We start from the raw sequence: 18,484 nt of genomic DNA, 5'->3' as shown, positions 1-18,484 counted from the left end.
TTTTTATTGCAAAATTTGTCTTCTTTGTTACAATGGCTCTGCTGGATAGATCTGTGTGTGAGTAAAGAGCAACAGAACAGTTGCGTGAACTATATTAAGGCAGGTCGCAGTGAAGAATGTCAAAATTCAAAATAAAAGTGCTGAATCCAACAGAAACATTGGCAACGCCACTAAAAACAAACCCAGTCAGACCCCTCTGTGTAACTGACAGTATCCAACGCTCAGTTCATTCAAGTATTTTATCATCTGTGAAAAATAGGATGTGAAAGAATCCACAAATAAATTAATTAAATAAATAAATACCTACCTACCAAGAACACTTTGGTGAATCAGTTTCACACTAAATCTTTTGGCACATGCCCACAAACAGCCAACTTGCATGTTTTAAACATTACATCACTGTCACTGTTACTTAAAATAAGTTGTGATCACTTAGGTTGACATCAGTACCCTGTCAGCTTTAGAGTAGATTGACACAAACTGGGGATTCAGACTTTTACTTCAGAGTGAAGTGCTATTAAATCCAGTAAAGGAGGCATTAACTGCCTGGTTGGTACAGGAACCTGCTGTTGCTCTACTCGTTCATCCAGTCCATGAAAGTGCTGAATGTGGACTTGCAGGGTACATCATTCCCTAACAGAGAAGGAAGATGGAAACATGTAGTTAGGAATGAATTAAATATAATCACAAAGAGCATCGTCAGTACACATAAGCACGGTAGATAAGTGTCCAGTGTTGTTTAGATTTGGGCCAGTGTAGTTGGAGAGATCCTGCAGCAGGTCTCCAGAGCATGTTGGAATCCATTTCACAGCAGGACTAAATTCTTTCTGATAACACACATTCGTAAAGGACCAAAAGATCAGCAGGGCCCAACATAACCAGTGGCCTGGGGCCAGTAATGGTGTTACCAGTGATAACAAGGTATTGGTGGTGAATTTAAAAAAAAAAAAAAAAAAAATCACCATCCATCCATTTTCTTATGCTTATCCACTTATTGTTGTGGGGGCAGCAGCCTAAGTAGAGAAATCCATGCTGCCCTCACCTCAGCCACCTCCTCCTGCTTTACTTGCTGTCACTGGGCTATTTTCACATTAAAGTGAAATAAAGAGGATATTGTGGCATGGATAATGGAGCAACCGATGCTGGTTCTGTTGAACAGTGAAAGAAATTCACTCACACTTGCAACTGAAAGTACACCTGCAATAGAAACATTTTCAGAAGCATGTGTGTGAATACAAAGTGAAAGTTGTAAGCCAGCAAGGAGGGAATAAGTAGATGACAGCTGTGCTAACCAGTGCTGTTCTGCAGTGCTTTAATGTGAAAAAAAAAAAGAAAGGGAAAAAAAAAGTGGCTGCATGTCAGTTTGTTAGAAAAAACCTCAATATAACCAAGAAACTGAATGAGTAGCCATATTCTGCACCAGGGACCTGGACACTAGCATAGAAGAAAATCAGACAAAAGGGCGGGGGTCGACGAACGCTTGCTAGTGCTAATACCCACACCTGCTTGCTAACTGTGGTAATAGCGAACAGTTCAGACAGCCAACCAGTGAAGTTCTCAGCCCGGCACAGTGCCGGGCAATCAACTGCTGGCTAAAACCCTGCAAGTAACACCAGATCTTATAATTTCATGTCACGTCTGTGTTTTGTTTCCTCCCAAAACATCACTTGGAAGTGGGTTCAAGCGCAAGAAACGTTGAGCACTGAATACCAGCATTCTGTGGAATGTTTACGTCATTTCCGTGTTGCCAGACTACTGTGGCACTAACTGTTTGGATTGCAGGGTTTCCTGAATATTGGTATAAAAAAAAAAAAAAAGGGCACCCAATACTGAACAGTTCTTTACACTATACACTACACTGTAAACCTGGATACCAGTATTGGTTATACGTACTTGGTACCTCCTTTAGTATCTGCATAGCTGAGCTTCTGGAAGGAGGAGAGGAGCTGTGACCTATCCTGGTGCCACGCTTACATAGGGAACAGGACACCGGTGAGGCAGAGGGCCCACGGGGAAAACGGACACAGTCATTGTCACTATATTGCCGCTGGGCACCGCCATGGTGGTCAGACCGCTGCCGTTGCCACACAAAATGAGAGGACACAATGGCCATCACCTGGAGGACAGAGGCCCAAGAAATAAAAATAAATAAATAAATCACGTCGATGCAAAACACACACAAAAACACACTAGAGATGGAATGTCTGGCATTAAACCAAAGCAATAAAAATGGCACTATGCAGCAAAAACAAGGCCCTTAAAAATTCCCCCAGATGCACCATTTATCAGTCTCCTCAGGCAATTATACTTGTGTGTACCTCCTCACAGCAGCGCCTGCTGACAGCAGCTCTGTACTCGATGCGAGCCCACAGCTTGTCTCGCTGCTCAAGGAAGCGGGGAAACCGTTTTCTCCAGTTCTTGCCCAGTGCCCACGGAAAAATTTCATACTTGCTCTCCTCCTCGTCCTCCTCCATGGTATTGGCAAGATACCTACAGGAGAGCGAGAGCCGAGTTCAGGGAGGTAGGTTTGCCAAGAAATATCACATATGAAAGCAGAGGAAAAACAAGGGTTCCTTTTCATGACGGAATACAGAGGCATAATTTTCAGCCTTTTCTTTGAACTTACAGTGCAATGAAAAAATTCTTTCTGGTGTATTCAGTGATAGTGAAGCAGGCCCTTTTGAAGTAAACAAAGGTCATGGCTAGGAGGTACTGATGAATTAGAGGGAAAAGATGGTGTAAGTTTTAATATTAAGTACAAGAAAGTTTTGTAGCTTTCATCAAAGTAATAGCTTTACCTTGTCTGTCAATTTATAGCAACAGTCCATTCTTAGAAAGCCTTGAATCAGGTCATCCTCTGTAATCAAACAGATGTTTAATATGTGAAAACCTTAATCCAATTTCACATTTACTTGAGTGAATCTAATTTGAAACCTGCTTTCTTGTTAGGATTTTTATCTACCAAAAAGATGGAAGTATGCTGCCATTTCCTGCCGCTGGACAACAGCTGACTGATGCATTCTGGTATAATACAGGTCTCTCTGGTTTGATTGAATATTCCACAGCAAGCCCTGGGTGTCTTGACCATTGGCTCTGTTTAGGCTGAGGTGTCTTCTGATTTGGCAAACATTTTTGCGTTTGACCCGAAGGGTAACAGAGGGGGGAGTTTTCATCATGCTTCAGCTTGAATCATCTGTGGTAAGGAGGCCTCTGATGTGTTACAACTGAAAATGGAGAAAAGGTATGAGCAGTGAGCGTGTGAGTCTGAGCAACATTGCTTTAGTCTGCAGGGCTTCTACTGTGTAGAGGGATGTTTCGCAAAAGCCAAAAGGGTCATTCCATCTCAATTCATCACATTTAAAAGAAACTTCCCACCTGACCTGAAAATTATATTTAAGATACACTTCTTAAAATGAATTATGCAAAATTTAAGCTCCCTACTGTCAATTATCTCAAAAAAGTGTTTTTCTAGCTTCCTTTTTGAGGGGCCATTTTAAAATTACATTACCTAGAGAACTACTCCAGCTAGTTCCTTAATTTTTTAGGGTAAATATCTGCTATGTTGGCTCTATAAATATGGACTCTCAAAAGTGTAGCTCAAGTTAACAGCGCCTGATGGACGCTTCAAGTCCCTAAAACACCTGGATGACCGTCTAGCAAAATGGGAGCTCCTCCTAGACAATCTAGTACGTTTCCCCGAATAACTTCTGATTTAATACACTTAGCAAACAGGACTTAAAGTTAGTCAGGTTGACTGTACATTTTTAAAAATCGACAGTAACAGAAAGAGAAAGGCGTCAGCTCTGAAAATGTCTCTTCGGCACAGGAGTTTAACAGCTAGCTAGAAAAACCGACCAAAAAAGGGATTAAGTGACATGTTAGCAGTGGTGGCACAGTGAAACACAAGAACCGGCCTAAAAAATGGAATAAGTGTTGTTCTCATGAGAAGCCTAAATATTATACTAACCATTAACAAATTTTAAAAGGACAAAAGTGAGTCTAAAGCAGTCGCTACAGGTCACTCACCAGACTGGTAGCTGACAGCCCTAGCACTTTGTGGAACGCGCTTCGGGATCTGCGTCCATCACCCACCTGCACGCGGGGGCGCGCGCACAATGGCGCCACGGCTCCTTTTCTTCTTCTTCTCCCGTAAAGTCTACCCCTATGGAAGCAATCCATACTACCCCCCGTGCAGTGGTGTGCAGTCATGTAAAAATAGCCTACTTTGTAAACGTAGTGAGAATTATTATTTATTTAGTTAGTTTTTGGTAATTTGTTCCCATTACATTACATTATTAAGAAAGCCAAAAGAGCAAAGATTTCCATTTTTTTGTTAAAGTTAATGATGTGATATATGTGTACTTATATTTAATTTAATGTTATGACATGTAAATAAAATAGAACCAAGAGAGCATGTTTTCTGATGCAGATGGAAAAAAAAACTTTCATTTTTATTAATTTTTTTTCTTTTTAGTTTTGCAATCTATTGGCTAAATTTGGAGGTATTGTTTCGTAGGCTATAAAAAACTACCTGAGGCCAGCTCTCATTATCCAAATGAGCTTAAGTTCTTAGAAGTAGGTGAGTTTTATATGCCTTAACGTGACATATGTGCAGGCTGAGGAGTTCACTGAAAGACCCACTAATCCTTTCAGCTGCTTGTCCTTTGCAAGGTGCAGAGGGATATTTTTTTAGAGCGTGCTCCCAGGAAATTTGAATAAACATGACCACCAAACTGTGGATTTATTTTGTCTGTCTGTGACAGGTGGAAGCAATTTGTAAAATGGATTTATCCATGTTTTGTTTTGGCAGCCTCCTTGCAAAGAGGGATCTTATTCAACGAGTCAACAACATCGGCCATCTGAAAATGACAGATACAGCTGGTGGCTAAGAACCTTTGCTATTTTTTTTTTACATGGTTTACTGCACTGTCTGTGTTAATGTTTCCGTAAGAAAAGAAAAATCATCTTGTACATCAGAAATGGGCTGCTCACCATCCAAAGGTAACAATTTCGGTACTCTGGGTGTCATGAGGAAGGGGAGAATGCTACCCCCTCCACCTCAAGACAATCCCAAAGATTCACAATTTGAAGATGGAGAAAATTATAATTCAGCTGGATCAACAAATGGAGATACAAAGGAGAAGAAGACAGCTGGGCAAACCCAAGTACTTCAGAAAGAGTCGCACATGACGCCGCAGAAAAAGAGACTTGATATTGAGCAAGTGAATATGGAAGCAGTGAACATAGATAAGCTGGGGAATCAAGCAACAGACAACAGCACAGTTTCACAGAGGAAAGAGAAAAACAGTGAAAAGCAGGATGCAGCAGAGAAAAAGCTTAGCAGAAAACCAAAGAAAACTACCAAAGGTGCAAAAGTTCTTAAAAAGAAAGACAAGGACAAAGACAAACCTTCTGCAGAGCAGAAAGTAGACTTTCCAGAACCCTTAGTAAAAGCTCACCAAGCTGCTTATGCTTTTTTGAACCCTAGCATAAACAAATATGATGTTTTGCTTGGACTTTTGGAACAAGCAACTCAAACTCAGGTTTCTGTCAAGCCTATGGTTGCTTTCATGGCTCTACGCTATGAGGAAATAATTCAGGGACTGGAAGACATAGTGGAGGAGGGGGAAAAATTTTTAAAAGAAAATGGTGAACATCTTGCTTGGCCAAGCCAAATGAAAAATCTCTCATCCTCTACCCCTCTGAAGTCTGGCTCTCCTAATATCGAACCCCCACCGGATTTGTTGCAGCAGCTGCTTCAGTACACCACACAGAGAATGAGAAATGTGAGCCAGACTGTTGGAGGAGTTGGGGACTGTGCTTTAGAAGAGGCAGTGGACTACTTTGCCTCAGTTTCAGAGCTTTTAGAGGAGAAGCTCAAAGTCAAACGTGCAACAGAGAGCAGGTTAATGCAACTCTTATCCCGCATTGAAACAGCCTCTCTGCACAAGCCTGGGCCAGAGGATTCAGCTCTCTTTAGTGAGGACAGCGGAATAGGGGCTGAGAGTGAATCCCTTGCTGGATCTGAGAGACGCCAAAGACGAGAGAGTTGTGAGTCTACTGGGACAAATAGAAATACTCCTGTCAGTCCTGTGGAATACACCTCCATGAATGTTACACGAAGAGTGTCAAGGCGAAAGCTTCTGAGTCAAATAAGTCCAAGTGTTTCCCTTACCTCACTCAACTCACTAGGTTCTACATGTACCATAATGGCGAATGGCCAAGGAGACTCATTGCTCGGATCAGTCTCCACAGAGTTTGGGGAGGACAATGACAATGACGATGATGAGGTGGACAGAGATACGGGAGATCTGCAAGAAGCAGGTCAAAAGCAATCAAATTCTTCTCCTGTAGACTGTGGGCCACAACGTCTACCCCCAAAGCGAATCGAAAATCCTCAAAATGTAGAAATGACTATCAAAATGAAAAATGCAATAAGTGGTAAGATACAGTTTGTATCATCACGAAATCCTAGTTCTAAAATAAAGCCATCAGACAGCCCAAAAATCAGACGGGACTGGACGGATGAGGACATACGATCTCCAAAGAGGCCTCAAACAGCAGCACCTGTTCGAAAGGCAGCAGTGAAAAAGGCCCCAGTGACTCAACAGCAACGTTCCCGGTCAGCAGATTCCCTCCGGAGCAAAGGAGAAGATCCTACTCTACTTGAATTAGAAAGGACCCAGAAGGATTTAAACCAGAGACTGCAGAGGATAAATAAAAGCAAAGAAGAAAGAAAAACAAGGACTGGTCCTTTAAAACGAAATCAAGGAATCTCGCCAGCACAGTCTCCAGCAATAAATTGCAAACAGCCCCCCTTGGAAAAGAAAGGCATCCCCCAACCACCTAAAGACATGGCAGGCCTTACAAAGTCCAATAGTAAAATGCAGGAGGAAACCAGTGAAGAAGAAGATGATAAACAAAAATACAAGAATACATCCAAGGGTCCTATAAAAGCCACCCCACCACCCACCCCTCCTTTGTCACCTCGACCATCTTCTGGCCTTCACAGAGGCAGGAATTCAGTCAAAAAACTGATTGATACCTTCAGTCAAGGAATAGAGGAGCTAGAAAGTCCCAAAGTTCTAGGGCCTCTTAAAGGTGTACGGAAATGTGGCGTTCCAGTGTTACCTGGTTTAGGAAATGTAGAAGCTGTGCTGACTGCTGGGATAACTAGCTGCCGGCCTGAACTGACATCATCTGAGAAAACAGATGATTTAGATCCGGATAGTCTTCCTCCACCTGCAATGGAAGTATTACTAGACAATTCCTTTGAAAGTGCCCATAGTCCATCAACTAGTATAACATCAGATGGTGCAACAAAAGTGGGAAGGTCACCTTTGTTGAAAAGGGCTATAATATCACAACGATTGAAGGCCTCGGTTCAGTCAGTGACTGTGCTGCCAAGTAAAGGAGGCTTGCCACAAACCTCCAAACATATTTCCCCTGCTAGAGTGGAACAGCAGGACACATGTACTCTGTCTAAGATCAGTCAACTAGATATTCAACAAGGGGCAGACTCAGAAATCAAAAAGGATTCTTTGTATCACCAACTCAGAAAGACCATACAGCTAAAACACTCTTCAGACTCTCAGTCAGAGAAAATGTCAACAAGTTTTATAGCGACATCTGTCAATCAAACAAAATTGAGAGACATACAAGATGGTGGCAACATTTCAGTGCCTGGAACTAACACCACAGCATCTTCTGTGCCTGCTTCAGTAGACGCTAGCCAAACACCTGCCACCCCACCTGTGTCTAGAGGACGAATGTTACCTTCCACACCTTCTACTCCAAGCAGCTTACATCGACGACTTCCCAATCCTCATCAATTAAAAAATCAGCCTACTCCACCCTCCTCAGCTAGCCCCTCTGTTAACAGAACACTTCCTACACCACCTGCTGTTCAGAGGAGTCTCCCCAACCCGCCCATTTCAAAGCAGAACATTTTGAACTCAAATTCAGCCTCTTCATACCCTTTCAAAGCACCGTCTCCTCCAGCCTCACCGAAAGTACAAAGATGGTCAAGGGAAAACAGCAGTGAAGACTCATCTAATGCTAGGACGATCAGTAATGCACGTTCAGTCTTTTGTCCCGTTTCTCCATCCATGTTTGAAGCCCAGCCTTGTTCAGTACCCCAACCCCCTCAAGCATGGATGTCAACCAGAGTTTCATTCCTCTTACGCACTTTTGAGACTCGTGGGAAGATTCCTGTATCTGTCAACAGACCACGGCCCTTTATCAGACGTAGTCATTCAGACCGGAGGCAGAGTCTAAGTCTGCCACCACGAACACAACAAATCTCAGTGGCTGAGACTTGTGGAAGTGAGCCAGCAATATGTTCACAGGGGTAAGATTTTACCAAGTGTGTCCATCTTAAATGAGCTTGCACAGCATTTTTCTTCCTTGTCCCCCTGTCCCACATCTTGAGACACTGTCCCCCATTTTGACTGGCTTTTACCCAATGCATATGAGGGGAAGGCTTTTTATTCTAGTCATGAAGGTTAGTGCTTCTAATGCTGTGCCCACCAGGGAACGTTACAAGTTACCAAAAAGTCACAAGCTTTGCAGATTTTGTTGAATATGCCACAAAGAAAATGAAGCACCATATACTGAGAAATAGAGTTATCTTTGTCTTGTCAGTTTCACACAGGAGAAAATCTGGTGTGAAGTGACACAGTATGTGTGTATCATAATTGCCTTAAAATAGCTAAAATTGTCAGATATGGCTTAAAAAAAGGTATGTCAATCTGTGGGCGCATCTCTACTGAAACACAAAGACTGTTACCAGGCAGAACAGCAGCTATACAGAAGTATATAAAGACTATCTCATTAAACTATAAGAAAAAACTTCAGCTTCCTTCAAATTTTATTGTATCTACTTCAAAAGAGAGTTGGAAAAGTTGCATTCAAATATAGTATATTTGATGACCTCCCACGTTTAGTTCATTGAGATCTGGTCACCCTAGATAACAGTGTAATAATTAATGTCCTAAATGTGTAATTTTTTTTTAATGCTCTTTGCGCTTGTATTTTAAGCCCAAATAATCAGCCAAAAAAAGAAAAGAAAAGGCATTATCTCAATAAACAGTTACAGATCTATCTAATAGCAACATTGTTATTGCTATTTTTTTCTGGTTTTCTCTAGAATCACAATAATATTGTTATCATTAATTTGTTTGACTGTGAAGTTAAAATCAAATATTGTGACAGCTATATTTCTAAAATATTGTTATTGCCAGTAAATATCTAAATTTCATGCCACACTTTCACCTAAAGAATATATATACTAAATGTAAGAGATGCTTCGCTTACATGGAAGCTTGTGCTCATGACATATTATGAAGCAAATTACACTCTATACTTAATGACACTCTCCAAACTTCTACTTATTTTGTCCTGCTTTTATTGCTGTATTTAGTTAGATTTTTATAATGGTTGCACTAAGTGATTCAAATTCACCTGATCCAGTTACCTAATGGCTAATGACAACATTCTCTGTCCATTCCTATAGGCTAGATGATGACCAATCCAGGGACAATGACTTATGGGGTAGCCAATCAGACCTCAGAACTACAACACGCTCTGCATCACACCCGGACCTGTGTGTTGTTGGGCATGCCTTGCACAAGGACTAAAGGGACCAATGCAGGGCCAGTAGGATTATGGATTAGCAGGTCTTACTGAGGATTTAAGTCAGTGCTGTTTATTCCACTTGGAGGAGAGAAAGAACTAATTCTATCCACTCTTCTGCTGTAACACACCTTTACAGTGTTTACAACTACATGTATTTCAAGTTTTATTTGTTGGAATTCTTTCAGTGGTGTGCATCACTGCATTCATGTCTGCACTGTGTCTGCAAAAAAAGGAAAAAACAAAAACAAAAAAACATTCTATTGTGTTTCATGTTTACATCTGCCTCAGGTTTTAGAAGCAAAATTCTTATCACAGAGTTTTTGGTAAGTAATCACAAGGTTTTAAATTTCCTTTAGGTTTATTCAGTTTAGAGGTTACAGCATTAAAATTCATAAAATCAACAGTGTGTTCATGTTTTTTTTTTTTTTAATTGAGTATTATTAATCATTTTTATTTTTGTCATTTTGTAATAAAAAGGATTCCATTCCAACTTTGCATGTATTATCAATAATAAGTGCCATAACACTTTATTAATCCCTTGCAGACATCATGAAAGCTGCTTAGGATATTGTATTGCATGTTTAGTGGGTAAAATAATTACCATTAATTGTTTCCTGCCCTAGTGTTTTATGAAAACATGCTCTGAAACCAAAGTGAAAGATTATGGGAATCTCATTAGATTTGCAGTAATTACTGGAAAAGTAAAAGTTTTGACCTGTTGATGACACTAGATGATAATTCAGAAGGTCATCAAAGCTGTTACAGTTCATTCTCTGGAGCAGCATAAAAAAAAATAACTGCATTTCAGCTAAGAATAACAGAAGGCGTTGGCCCTAACAGATCTTTTCTTGTAATTATGACTTGCTATTTCATAATCACAAGATTTCAAGATCCCGGTCTCTCTAGACATCACAATAAGATTGTTATCATTAATTTGTTTGACCATGAAGTTAAAATCAAATCGTGAACACTCACTTGTGAACAAGACTCCGAAATACTTAAACTTCTCTACTTGGAGCAACAATTTTTCTTCTTCTTCTTGTTTTACTTTTTCTTACTATTTTTACAGCCATACCACCCTGATCACACCTGATCCTTTCTTATCTTGGAAGTTAGTACTGGTTAGTACTTGGATGGGGTACCACCTGGGAATACCAGGTGCTGTTTGGGGTAGCTGTGGCTCAAAAGGTAGAGCAGGTCACCTACTAATCAGAAGGTTGGTAGTTTGAACCCTGGCCGCTTCAGTCTGAGAGAATATTTCATTTTTTTGTATGGATCAGAAGATTTCCATTTTATTACGGTATTTTTCTGGTGCCCCAGCTGCCAGAATAGTTCTGTTTTTTTAACTGATTTTTTTTTAACTGTGTGTGTTCAGTGCTTGTGAGTGTGTATGTGTTTTTCCCTTTTTATCCTCCTGCCCGATATAAAGGGGAAGGAAGTTGTCATCATACTGACCATCTGTCCGTCCGTCCATGTCTATCCGTGTCTGTCCTTGAAGTTTTACCTTTCCGGTCTATGGACTCCAAAACCACAAGGAGCTGAGCCATAAAATCTGGCAAATGTGTTTGTTACTCTTCAAAGCTGTGCAACATGATATTCACCTGTCCGTCCATCGGTCTGGACTAAAGACTTTTGAAACAGGTAACATCTGCTGAAGGGTTTTCTGTTATGAAATGGGCCTGTAATGTTATCCAGACTACTAAATGTATTTTATATTTTCATGACTGGCGGGAGGATATCCCCAATGGTGATGGGTCTTGTTATATAATCCTGCCTTGAAATGGAAGCTACACCTCTGCTGAATAAATCTTCTGTTTTCCTTCAAAGAAAAGCAATACAATATCCACAGAATTCATTTGGCAACCAAAAACTAAACTTATGATTAGGTGAAGCTTTGATGTGAGGATTTTACAAAAGAGAATAGGGCAAGAATGCATTTTTGTACACTTACTTAATTATACCTCAACAGAAAAAAAAGATCCTATTTTAATCCCAAAAAAATAAGAGTTATAAACTATATAAGAAAAAAAAAGTAAAAAAAAAAAAAACCCATTGAATTACATATTTTTGATGCTTTCATTGGCTGGTGGGCAGTAACACAAAATATGTAATTTTCTTGAGAAATGAAAAGTTAAAATAACTGTTTCTTAGCACAATATCAAAATTACTTTGTCACAAACATTACAGACAACAGAGCAACTATGTCCAGGTGGCTTTTTGCTTTTCTTTTCTCTTTAGTAGATATAGATATAGAAAAAAACTGATATAAAAATATCTAAATTAATCTAATTGGTAGATTAGTTTTCCTCTTATCTGGTATCAAAGACAGGGTACATGAAGGGATGCCTGCAATGAAACTTGTTCTCCACCAGAGGAGCATCTTGCCTCAATTGTTTCCCATCGGGCTGCACTGCCTGTGCCTGTGCAGTCAAATGGAAGCCGATTATGATTCAAAGACACAGATGGAACCATAATCTCCCCTTTGTTTGTTTTGCTTAGATTATGAGTGATCAGTGAATTCTCTAATGTGTTAGACAATACAATGAATGACTTATACAGTCTCTGAAGATAAATTTTCCAGCAGAGAAAGTACACAGATGACAGAGAGGACTATGATAAATCTGCTCCATCCAAGTCATTCCGTCTTCTCTGGAGGGACTTGAATATAAACGTGCAGATTATACCAAAAGATAAACACTAAATAAAACAATCTTCATGTTGATAAGGAAATGAGATGTCATGAGAATAGCTGATTTATTCATGTTGGTGTTGTTTATATCCTCTTAGTCTTACACCAATGAATCTTTTAGTAATCCCTAAGAAAGTCGGAGACAGTGCTTTTAGATTCATGTTGGGCGGCTGTTTTATGCAAGATTTATTTCAAATAATGTAGCACATCCAGCATCATGTATAAATTATGACTAATAACACAAAGGACATGTTAATATCCCACAAGACAATAAGGATCAGTGAAAAAATATGGTGTAAATGTAAGAACCAGAGTAGTATACACAAAATCAACAGCAGTTTTAAATGATATTTTCTTGGCTTGTAAGTTTCTGTGCAGCACTGTCATTAAACCACCTCATGTGGCCCTCTCTTATTGCCAACAAATTAATGCTGAAGGAGGATGATATAAAACAAGTGGTGGGAGTCTAACTGTCCTTATGGCTGTGTGGATAATTCCACTCATGAATTTTTGAGCATTTATTTTTAAAGACAGCCTCTCGAATCAACTGCTTAATAAATTACACCTCCTCACACAACAAAGGCACCCACTGTGTAAAACTGCCACAAACTACTATACTGGTAATGCAGCTCTGTGAGCATAAACTGCATTAAAAAAAAAAAATCTAAAATGCCAGCCATTGGTTTGTAGATCCATTTTGAAACCCTGTGTTGAATGTTTTAACCGCTGCTGTCCTGGGTGAATCTGGCTGAGAAACTGAGGGGCACTGAACACTTATTCAGTGCTGACTTTTCAATCAGAGGGTAGCCTTGGCTTCTTTCTGACTCTAAAAAACATAATTTACATAACAGACATCATTTTGTCTTCAGTAAGACTTGGAGCTAGTGACTGAGAGCATAAATTCATCAGAAGTTTCTACTGAGGTCACTGATGAAGGGAGCCAACAGCAATTTTTGTCATCTAACAATTTCATTTTGCAGAGCCGTCGCCTTCTCCTGGCCCTAAGAAAGAGTGTAGATTGAAGGCACTTCCACGCTTTTTCTGCATTTAGGTGTAACTTAAACGCAGGCTGATTTCTCCTTCAGGATCAAAAATATTTTTTTCTGTAAACATTTTACTGATATATGTTTGGATTCAAAGCATGTGCAGTTGATTGCATTGCTGGACAGCCCTCTTCAAGGTGTATTTGCTATTAATGGAGGTTCTTGGAGACATTATTGGCCTTTTATCTCATCTCGTTGATGCTGTAATAGCACCTGGTTCCAGACTCAAAATAACATAAAATGATGTTTATTGTAGTTTCTGAACAGAATAAGTGCAGATTATGGAACTGAAGCTAAACAGCATCCACTCTAAGCACAAGTGGCATTAATGGAAAAATAGCAAAAGCTACAACAGAGTGTAAAACCACAACAACAGAAAACTGACATGTGAACTCATACAGCAATATCCAGTGAGCTAACATTAGCGATCATAATTTAGAGCAGTACAATCTGAGCAGCAAAACCCCTCACAAGGAGTAGGCATTAAATTATAGTATTTCATTGCTTATGAATAAAGACTTTATGGACAAAGAGACACATAATGGCAGAAGTTACTTACTGAAATAGTGGGCCTATATTTACTGATGCAAGAATTTAAAATTACAGGTCAAAGTAAACGTGCAACACTTTTCTTTAAAATGGTTTTCCGGGCTTTCAGCAATAAGAACAATACAAAAAACATTTTACAGCACCCAGCAAGACCAGTCACCTGTATTTGATACATATACCACTGGAAGAGGTGCATTTAGTGTTATTTGTTTCAATTACCAGTTTCTTGCCCAGGGAACAAACGTGTGTCTGCTGCCTTGGAATGAGCAAGTACAAAGAGTGATTGTTATTCTGAGGGGAAGAGACGAGTACCAAACCTGCTGTGAACGGCATATAGCTGGAGAACTACAGCTCCACTCCCCTCCTGAGCAGCACAATATTGTTCATGGCCTCAGCTTTTAGCAAAATGGAAACAATTTTCATCCTAAACACAATAATCAGAAGACATTTTTGATCGCAGCATGCCATCACTGGTTGTCCACTTGGACATTATAATAGGAACTTATTAGAAATGGGAACTTATAGACCAGACAACCACAATGTCAGCAAATACAATATCAAATTAGTAAGAAATATTTGGACGTTTTCTGAGTAGTGTTTGGCTTTAGTGCCTCTGTTATAAACCATAAAAAGACACCGATAGATGTTTAGTTTTTAGTCCTTAAACTAAGTCATAAATCCTTGCATGAGCAGATGCTACAGGTGCTCGATGACTTCAAATTTTCAGCTCAGCAGGATTGTGAGGTGCCATTTCATAAATCCTCATTTTCTATTCACACGATCGGCCTGTGAAATTTCGCGCTTAAGGAACTCAAACTTGATTATAAATGGGATCATTTTATACATGACAAACTATTTTAAGAAAAGAGCAGTCCTGCAGTCTAGATATAATTTCCCGATTCTTGTCTGTGCTTGCTCTGTCTATAGTTTATGTTCTTTTTTGTTTTGCATTTCTTACTGTAATTGTATGGATTTAGATTCTTATTAACTCTTGTCTGTGTTTCTCAGTTTTATGTATTTTAAAGGCCCATATAATGATGAGCATTGCAAATTTGCTTGGTGCATAAATGCTGTGATGTGTGACAAGATTTATGTTTCATACTTTTCTGTATAGAAATAAATATAAACATAGAATAAAGGAGTATCTTTGTCACAAAGAATACAATTGTCTTGCAAACGTTCAGCAAAATTAGGTTTGCCACTTCTTAAGCTGATTCTATAAAACAACTGGCAAGATCAAATATAAATATAATAAAGTAATAGACACTACGACACGAGTTAGCTCCTTTACACTGTGGTAATTAGTTACAGCATTTGTCACTGTGTTATAGATGTTGCATATCATATTGAGACACAAGCTGAGAGTTTGTACTGTAGAATTGGTGTCATACTGCAGTAAGTATGTGTCTGTGAAGTCAGCAGTCCCTGATAGTTACGGGAGTAATAGGTCAGTTTATGTGTGGTGATTCAGAGCAGTCATAGCCCTGGGAAAAAAAAAGCTATTATCAGTCTGGAGGTGCATTCAAAGAAGGTTTTATACTGATGCTGGCTGCTTATTTGCTGCAGTGTGAGCAGTAGATGAACTAACTACAGGGCTGAGTGCTGAACTCCAGTGTTTTCTTCTGGCAGGAGAAGACTCTGAAAAGCGTTCCCATCAGGTGCTGTGCAGCCCACTTGCCAAACCAAAATGCAGCATGTTTGGATGCTCTCTAAAATGCTGCACTGGGGCAGACATGGTTTCTTCAACATCCTCTGGAAAATCTGCTGTTCTTTCTTGACTGAAACAGTGTTGGTGGACTGTGTGAGATCCTCTTCACCCAATCTCATCTGACAAAAAGTCCTTATCTGACATTCTAAAGTTAAATATAAGCCACTCAGTGTTTGTTGTATTAAAGGACATGTTGTTCTCCCAGCACCAGCTCTTCATGTTCTGCACCTCCGCTCTACAGGCTGACTCATCAGTGTTGGACATCAGCCCAGTTAGTGTTGCGTCACTTGCAAAATTAACAATGGTTTGTGGCAAATACAGGGACAAAAACAACTGTTTGTGTGAAGAGGCTGAGAGGCATAGAAAATCTCCTTTGCCTTCAGAGCTATGTTAATTCTTCAGGGCATAGATTCAACAAGGTGTTGGAAACATTCATCAGAGACACCAAAGGTGCTCTATTGGATTGAGATCTGGTGACTGTAGAGACCATCTGAGTACAGTGAACTCACTGTCATGTTCAAGAAACAGTTTGAAATGACCTGAGCTTTGTGAGATGGCACATTATCCTGCTGGAAACAGCCATCAGATGCTGGGTACACTGTGGTCATAAAGGGATGGATACGGTCTGCAGCAATATTCACGTTGGCTGTGAGGCCCAAAGTGTCCCATCCCCCACCTCTTTACACAACTACCAGTAGCCTAAATGGAAGAATTCATGTTTTTTACACCAAATGATGGCTCTACCATCTGAATGTTGCAGCGGAAATCAAGACTCATCAGATCAGGCAACTTCTTTTGTCCAGTGTTAGTGAGTCCAGCTGACCTGGTGTGGTCTTCTGTTGGTGTAACCTGTCTGATTTAAGGTTCTGCATACCTTAATTATAATGAGTGATTATTTGAGTTACCATTGCCTTCCTATCAGGTCAAAGCAGTCTGGCCATTCTCATCTAATCAAAGAGGCATTTTTGATTAGCACTCAAGCAAAATGCCACCTGGATATACAGTAGCTGCTCTGTTTGTGACAAAATCATTTCAGAAGGTTACACTGAAAATAAGACTTCGATTTTGTGCTCTGAAATTGTTGTTTTAATTTTTTAAAATGACGTATTTTGTGTTGAAAGGGTCAAAAATACGCATATCCAAAGGAAATTTTGGACAATCACTTTTATTCTTAGGTATATACTGATATATACAGAATGCATATATCAGTATACACCTAAGAATAAAACTGATTCTCAGGTGTATACTGATATATACAGAATATAACCTGTACAGTGCTCTAGATGCATTCAGAGATGCTCTTCTGCATACCTTGGTTGCAATGTGTGGTTATTCGAGTTATTGTTGTCTTCCAGCTCAAAGCTGCTCACTGGATATTTTCTCTTTTTCAGACCATTCTCTGTAAATCCTAGAGATAGTTGTGTAGGAAAATCCTCAGAAATCTGCAATTTCTGAAATATTCAGACAAGAACAACTGGCACCAACAACCAACAGTCAAGTCACTAAAAATCACCTTTCTTCCCCCAGTTTGAACTTCAGCAGGTCACCATGACCATGTCTACATGCCTAAATGCATTGAGATGCTGCTATGTGACTGGTTGATTAGATATTTGTATAAACAACCAAAAGAATGATCGTACATAAAAAAAAGTGTCTGTTGAGTGTATGTACCTTGAAGCACCCACAAATGTGTACACGCACAGGTGATGAATGGTGTCTGTGTCAAAAATGGAGCTTAGAAATAGACGTCTGATGACAAATTCTCTCAAGGTCCACTTACTGGATTTCTTCAGGTGGTTTCAATGACATCAGTTTGCTCAGCAGCCACTTGAGTGATGCAGTGAATTACGTTAGGAACAATTTGATAATTACCTCCACCAAGGAGGTTATATCTTTGGCAAAGATTGTGTGTGTGTGTGTGATTCTGTCTGTAAACACAATAGCTCAAAAAGTTCTGAATGAATTCTTATAAAACTTTGCAGGGGTGTGGAGTGGGGTCACGTTAACAATCCATTAAAATTTGCCTAACATCCACCAAGGTCTTCAAGGTCAACTTAATGGTCAAATTTAACAAAAGGCCTTATAATTTAGAAACTATGGTTCTTACAAATGTGATGTGTATTGTCAAAATATAGAAAGTCCTTTAAAATATCATACCACATTTGACCTCTGACCTCTCCAATGAATTGGATTTATGCAGAATATTAGAAGAAAGATTTGCATCCTGTTCATGCATCATCATGTGTAATGACAAAATGTAACAGCAGTATATTAAGTAAATAGGCACTGTGCTGTTACAAAGTTGTTCTATTCAGCTAGCTTGAAAGGCTAAAACGAGCACCTGAATGTTTAACAGTTTTTATCTTTCGTGGGCGATGACAGAGAGGGGATGTTAAACACACGCTGCCAGCGCACCCGGTGTTTTCTAGATCTGAAAATAATTGTGTGGGCAGCCTTCCTCTGCTGAGGAAACCAGGTACAGACGGTACCTTTTGTTGCTGAAGCTGCTCCCTTGAAAGACCGATGTGTGTTCTCCTTCCAGTGCAACAATAATGTAGAATCGGGCAAGTTAAGCACTGGAGGTTAGTGATGAGTTAAACAATCTATTAATGTTGTTCAACACTGCGGTTTATTTCTCTGTTAATGAGATGGCGCTAAAGTGATATTTACTGAATGAGTTCCCATCATAATTACCTACTCCACATTGTTATTGGATGTTTGCTCAGCCTGTCAGGAAGGGAAATCAACGTTTGCCCTGCTCTCCAGCTCTTCAGTGGGTGTCACGGTTCCAACGGTGGCATTTGATGTCTGCATCTTACTGGCTCACATCACTTCACATAGGGCTGCACCCACGCTGGG

The 18,484-nt window shown here is 39.7% G+C and overlaps 2 protein-coding genes across 3 annotated transcripts; one reads left to right on the top strand and one right to left on the bottom strand.

Annotated features, from left to right (window-relative positions):
• Window positions 1-2: 2 nt before the first annotated feature.
• Window positions 3-4,231, bottom strand: spdya (speedy/RINGO cell cycle regulator family member A). 2 transcript variants are annotated; one of them, XM_030718282.1, is made up of 7 exons: window positions 4,027-4,231; window positions 2,963-3,224; window positions 2,799-2,857; window positions 2,627-2,712; window positions 2,319-2,490; window positions 1,894-2,116; window positions 3-633 (listed from the first exon to the last, which is right to left on the bottom strand). In XM_030718282.1, exons 2-7 carry the CDS (start codon window positions 3,174-3,176, stop codon window positions 575-577), a joined length of 813 nt encoding a protein of 270 aa, XP_030574142.1. In that variant the 5' UTR covers window positions 3,177-3,224; window positions 4,027-4,231; the 3' UTR covers window positions 3-574. The 2 variants fall into 2 exon arrangements, with proteins under 2 accessions (XP_030574142.1, XP_030574143.1); XM_030718283.1 differs by lacking the exon at window positions 4,027-4,231 and having other exon boundaries at window positions 2,935-3,222.
• Window positions 4,232-4,629: 398 nt separating this feature from the next.
• pcare1 (photoreceptor cilium actin regulator 1) lies at window positions 4,630-10,065 on the top strand. The gene is made up of 2 exons (XM_030718281.1): window positions 4,630-8,350; window positions 9,515-10,065. The coding sequence occupies exons 1-2, from the start codon at window positions 4,914-4,916 to the stop codon at window positions 9,636-9,638; spliced, it is 3,561 nt and encodes a 1,186-aa protein (XP_030574141.1). The 5' UTR covers window positions 4,630-4,913; the 3' UTR covers window positions 9,639-10,065.
• The last annotated feature ends 8,419 nt before the right edge of the window (window positions 10,066-18,484 follow it).

This window comes from Archocentrus centrarchus, chromosome 22, assembly GCF_007364275.1.
Source record: "Archocentrus centrarchus isolate MPI-CPG fArcCen1 chromosome 22, fArcCen1, whole genome shotgun sequence".
Taxonomy (NCBI): domain Eukaryota; kingdom Metazoa; phylum Chordata; class Actinopteri; order Cichliformes; family Cichlidae; genus Archocentrus; species Archocentrus centrarchus.
Note: the sequence above shows the minus strand (reverse complement) of the source record. Positions and strands in the feature narration are given on the sequence as shown.

Coding starts and splice junctions, on each gene's coding strand:
- spdya (XM_030718282.1), bottom strand. CDS start 3,176: ATGATGAAAACTCCCCCCTCTGTTACCCTTCGGGTCAAACGCAAAAAT. Junction 2,117..2,318: donor GCAGGCGCTGCTGTGAGGAG/GTACACACAAGT, acceptor TCTGTCCTCCAG/GTGATGGCCATTGTGTCCTC. Junction 634..1,893: donor GATACTAAAGGAGGTACCAA/GTACGTATAACC, acceptor CTTCTCTGTTAG/GGAATGATGTACCCTGCAAG.
- pcare1 (XM_030718281.1), top strand. CDS start 4,914: ATGGTTTACTGCACTGTCTGTGTTAATGTTTCCGTAAGAAAAGAAAAA. Junction 8,351..9,514: donor CCAGCAATATGTTCACAGGG/GTAAGATTTTAC, acceptor CCATTCCTATAG/GCTAGATGATGACCAATCCA.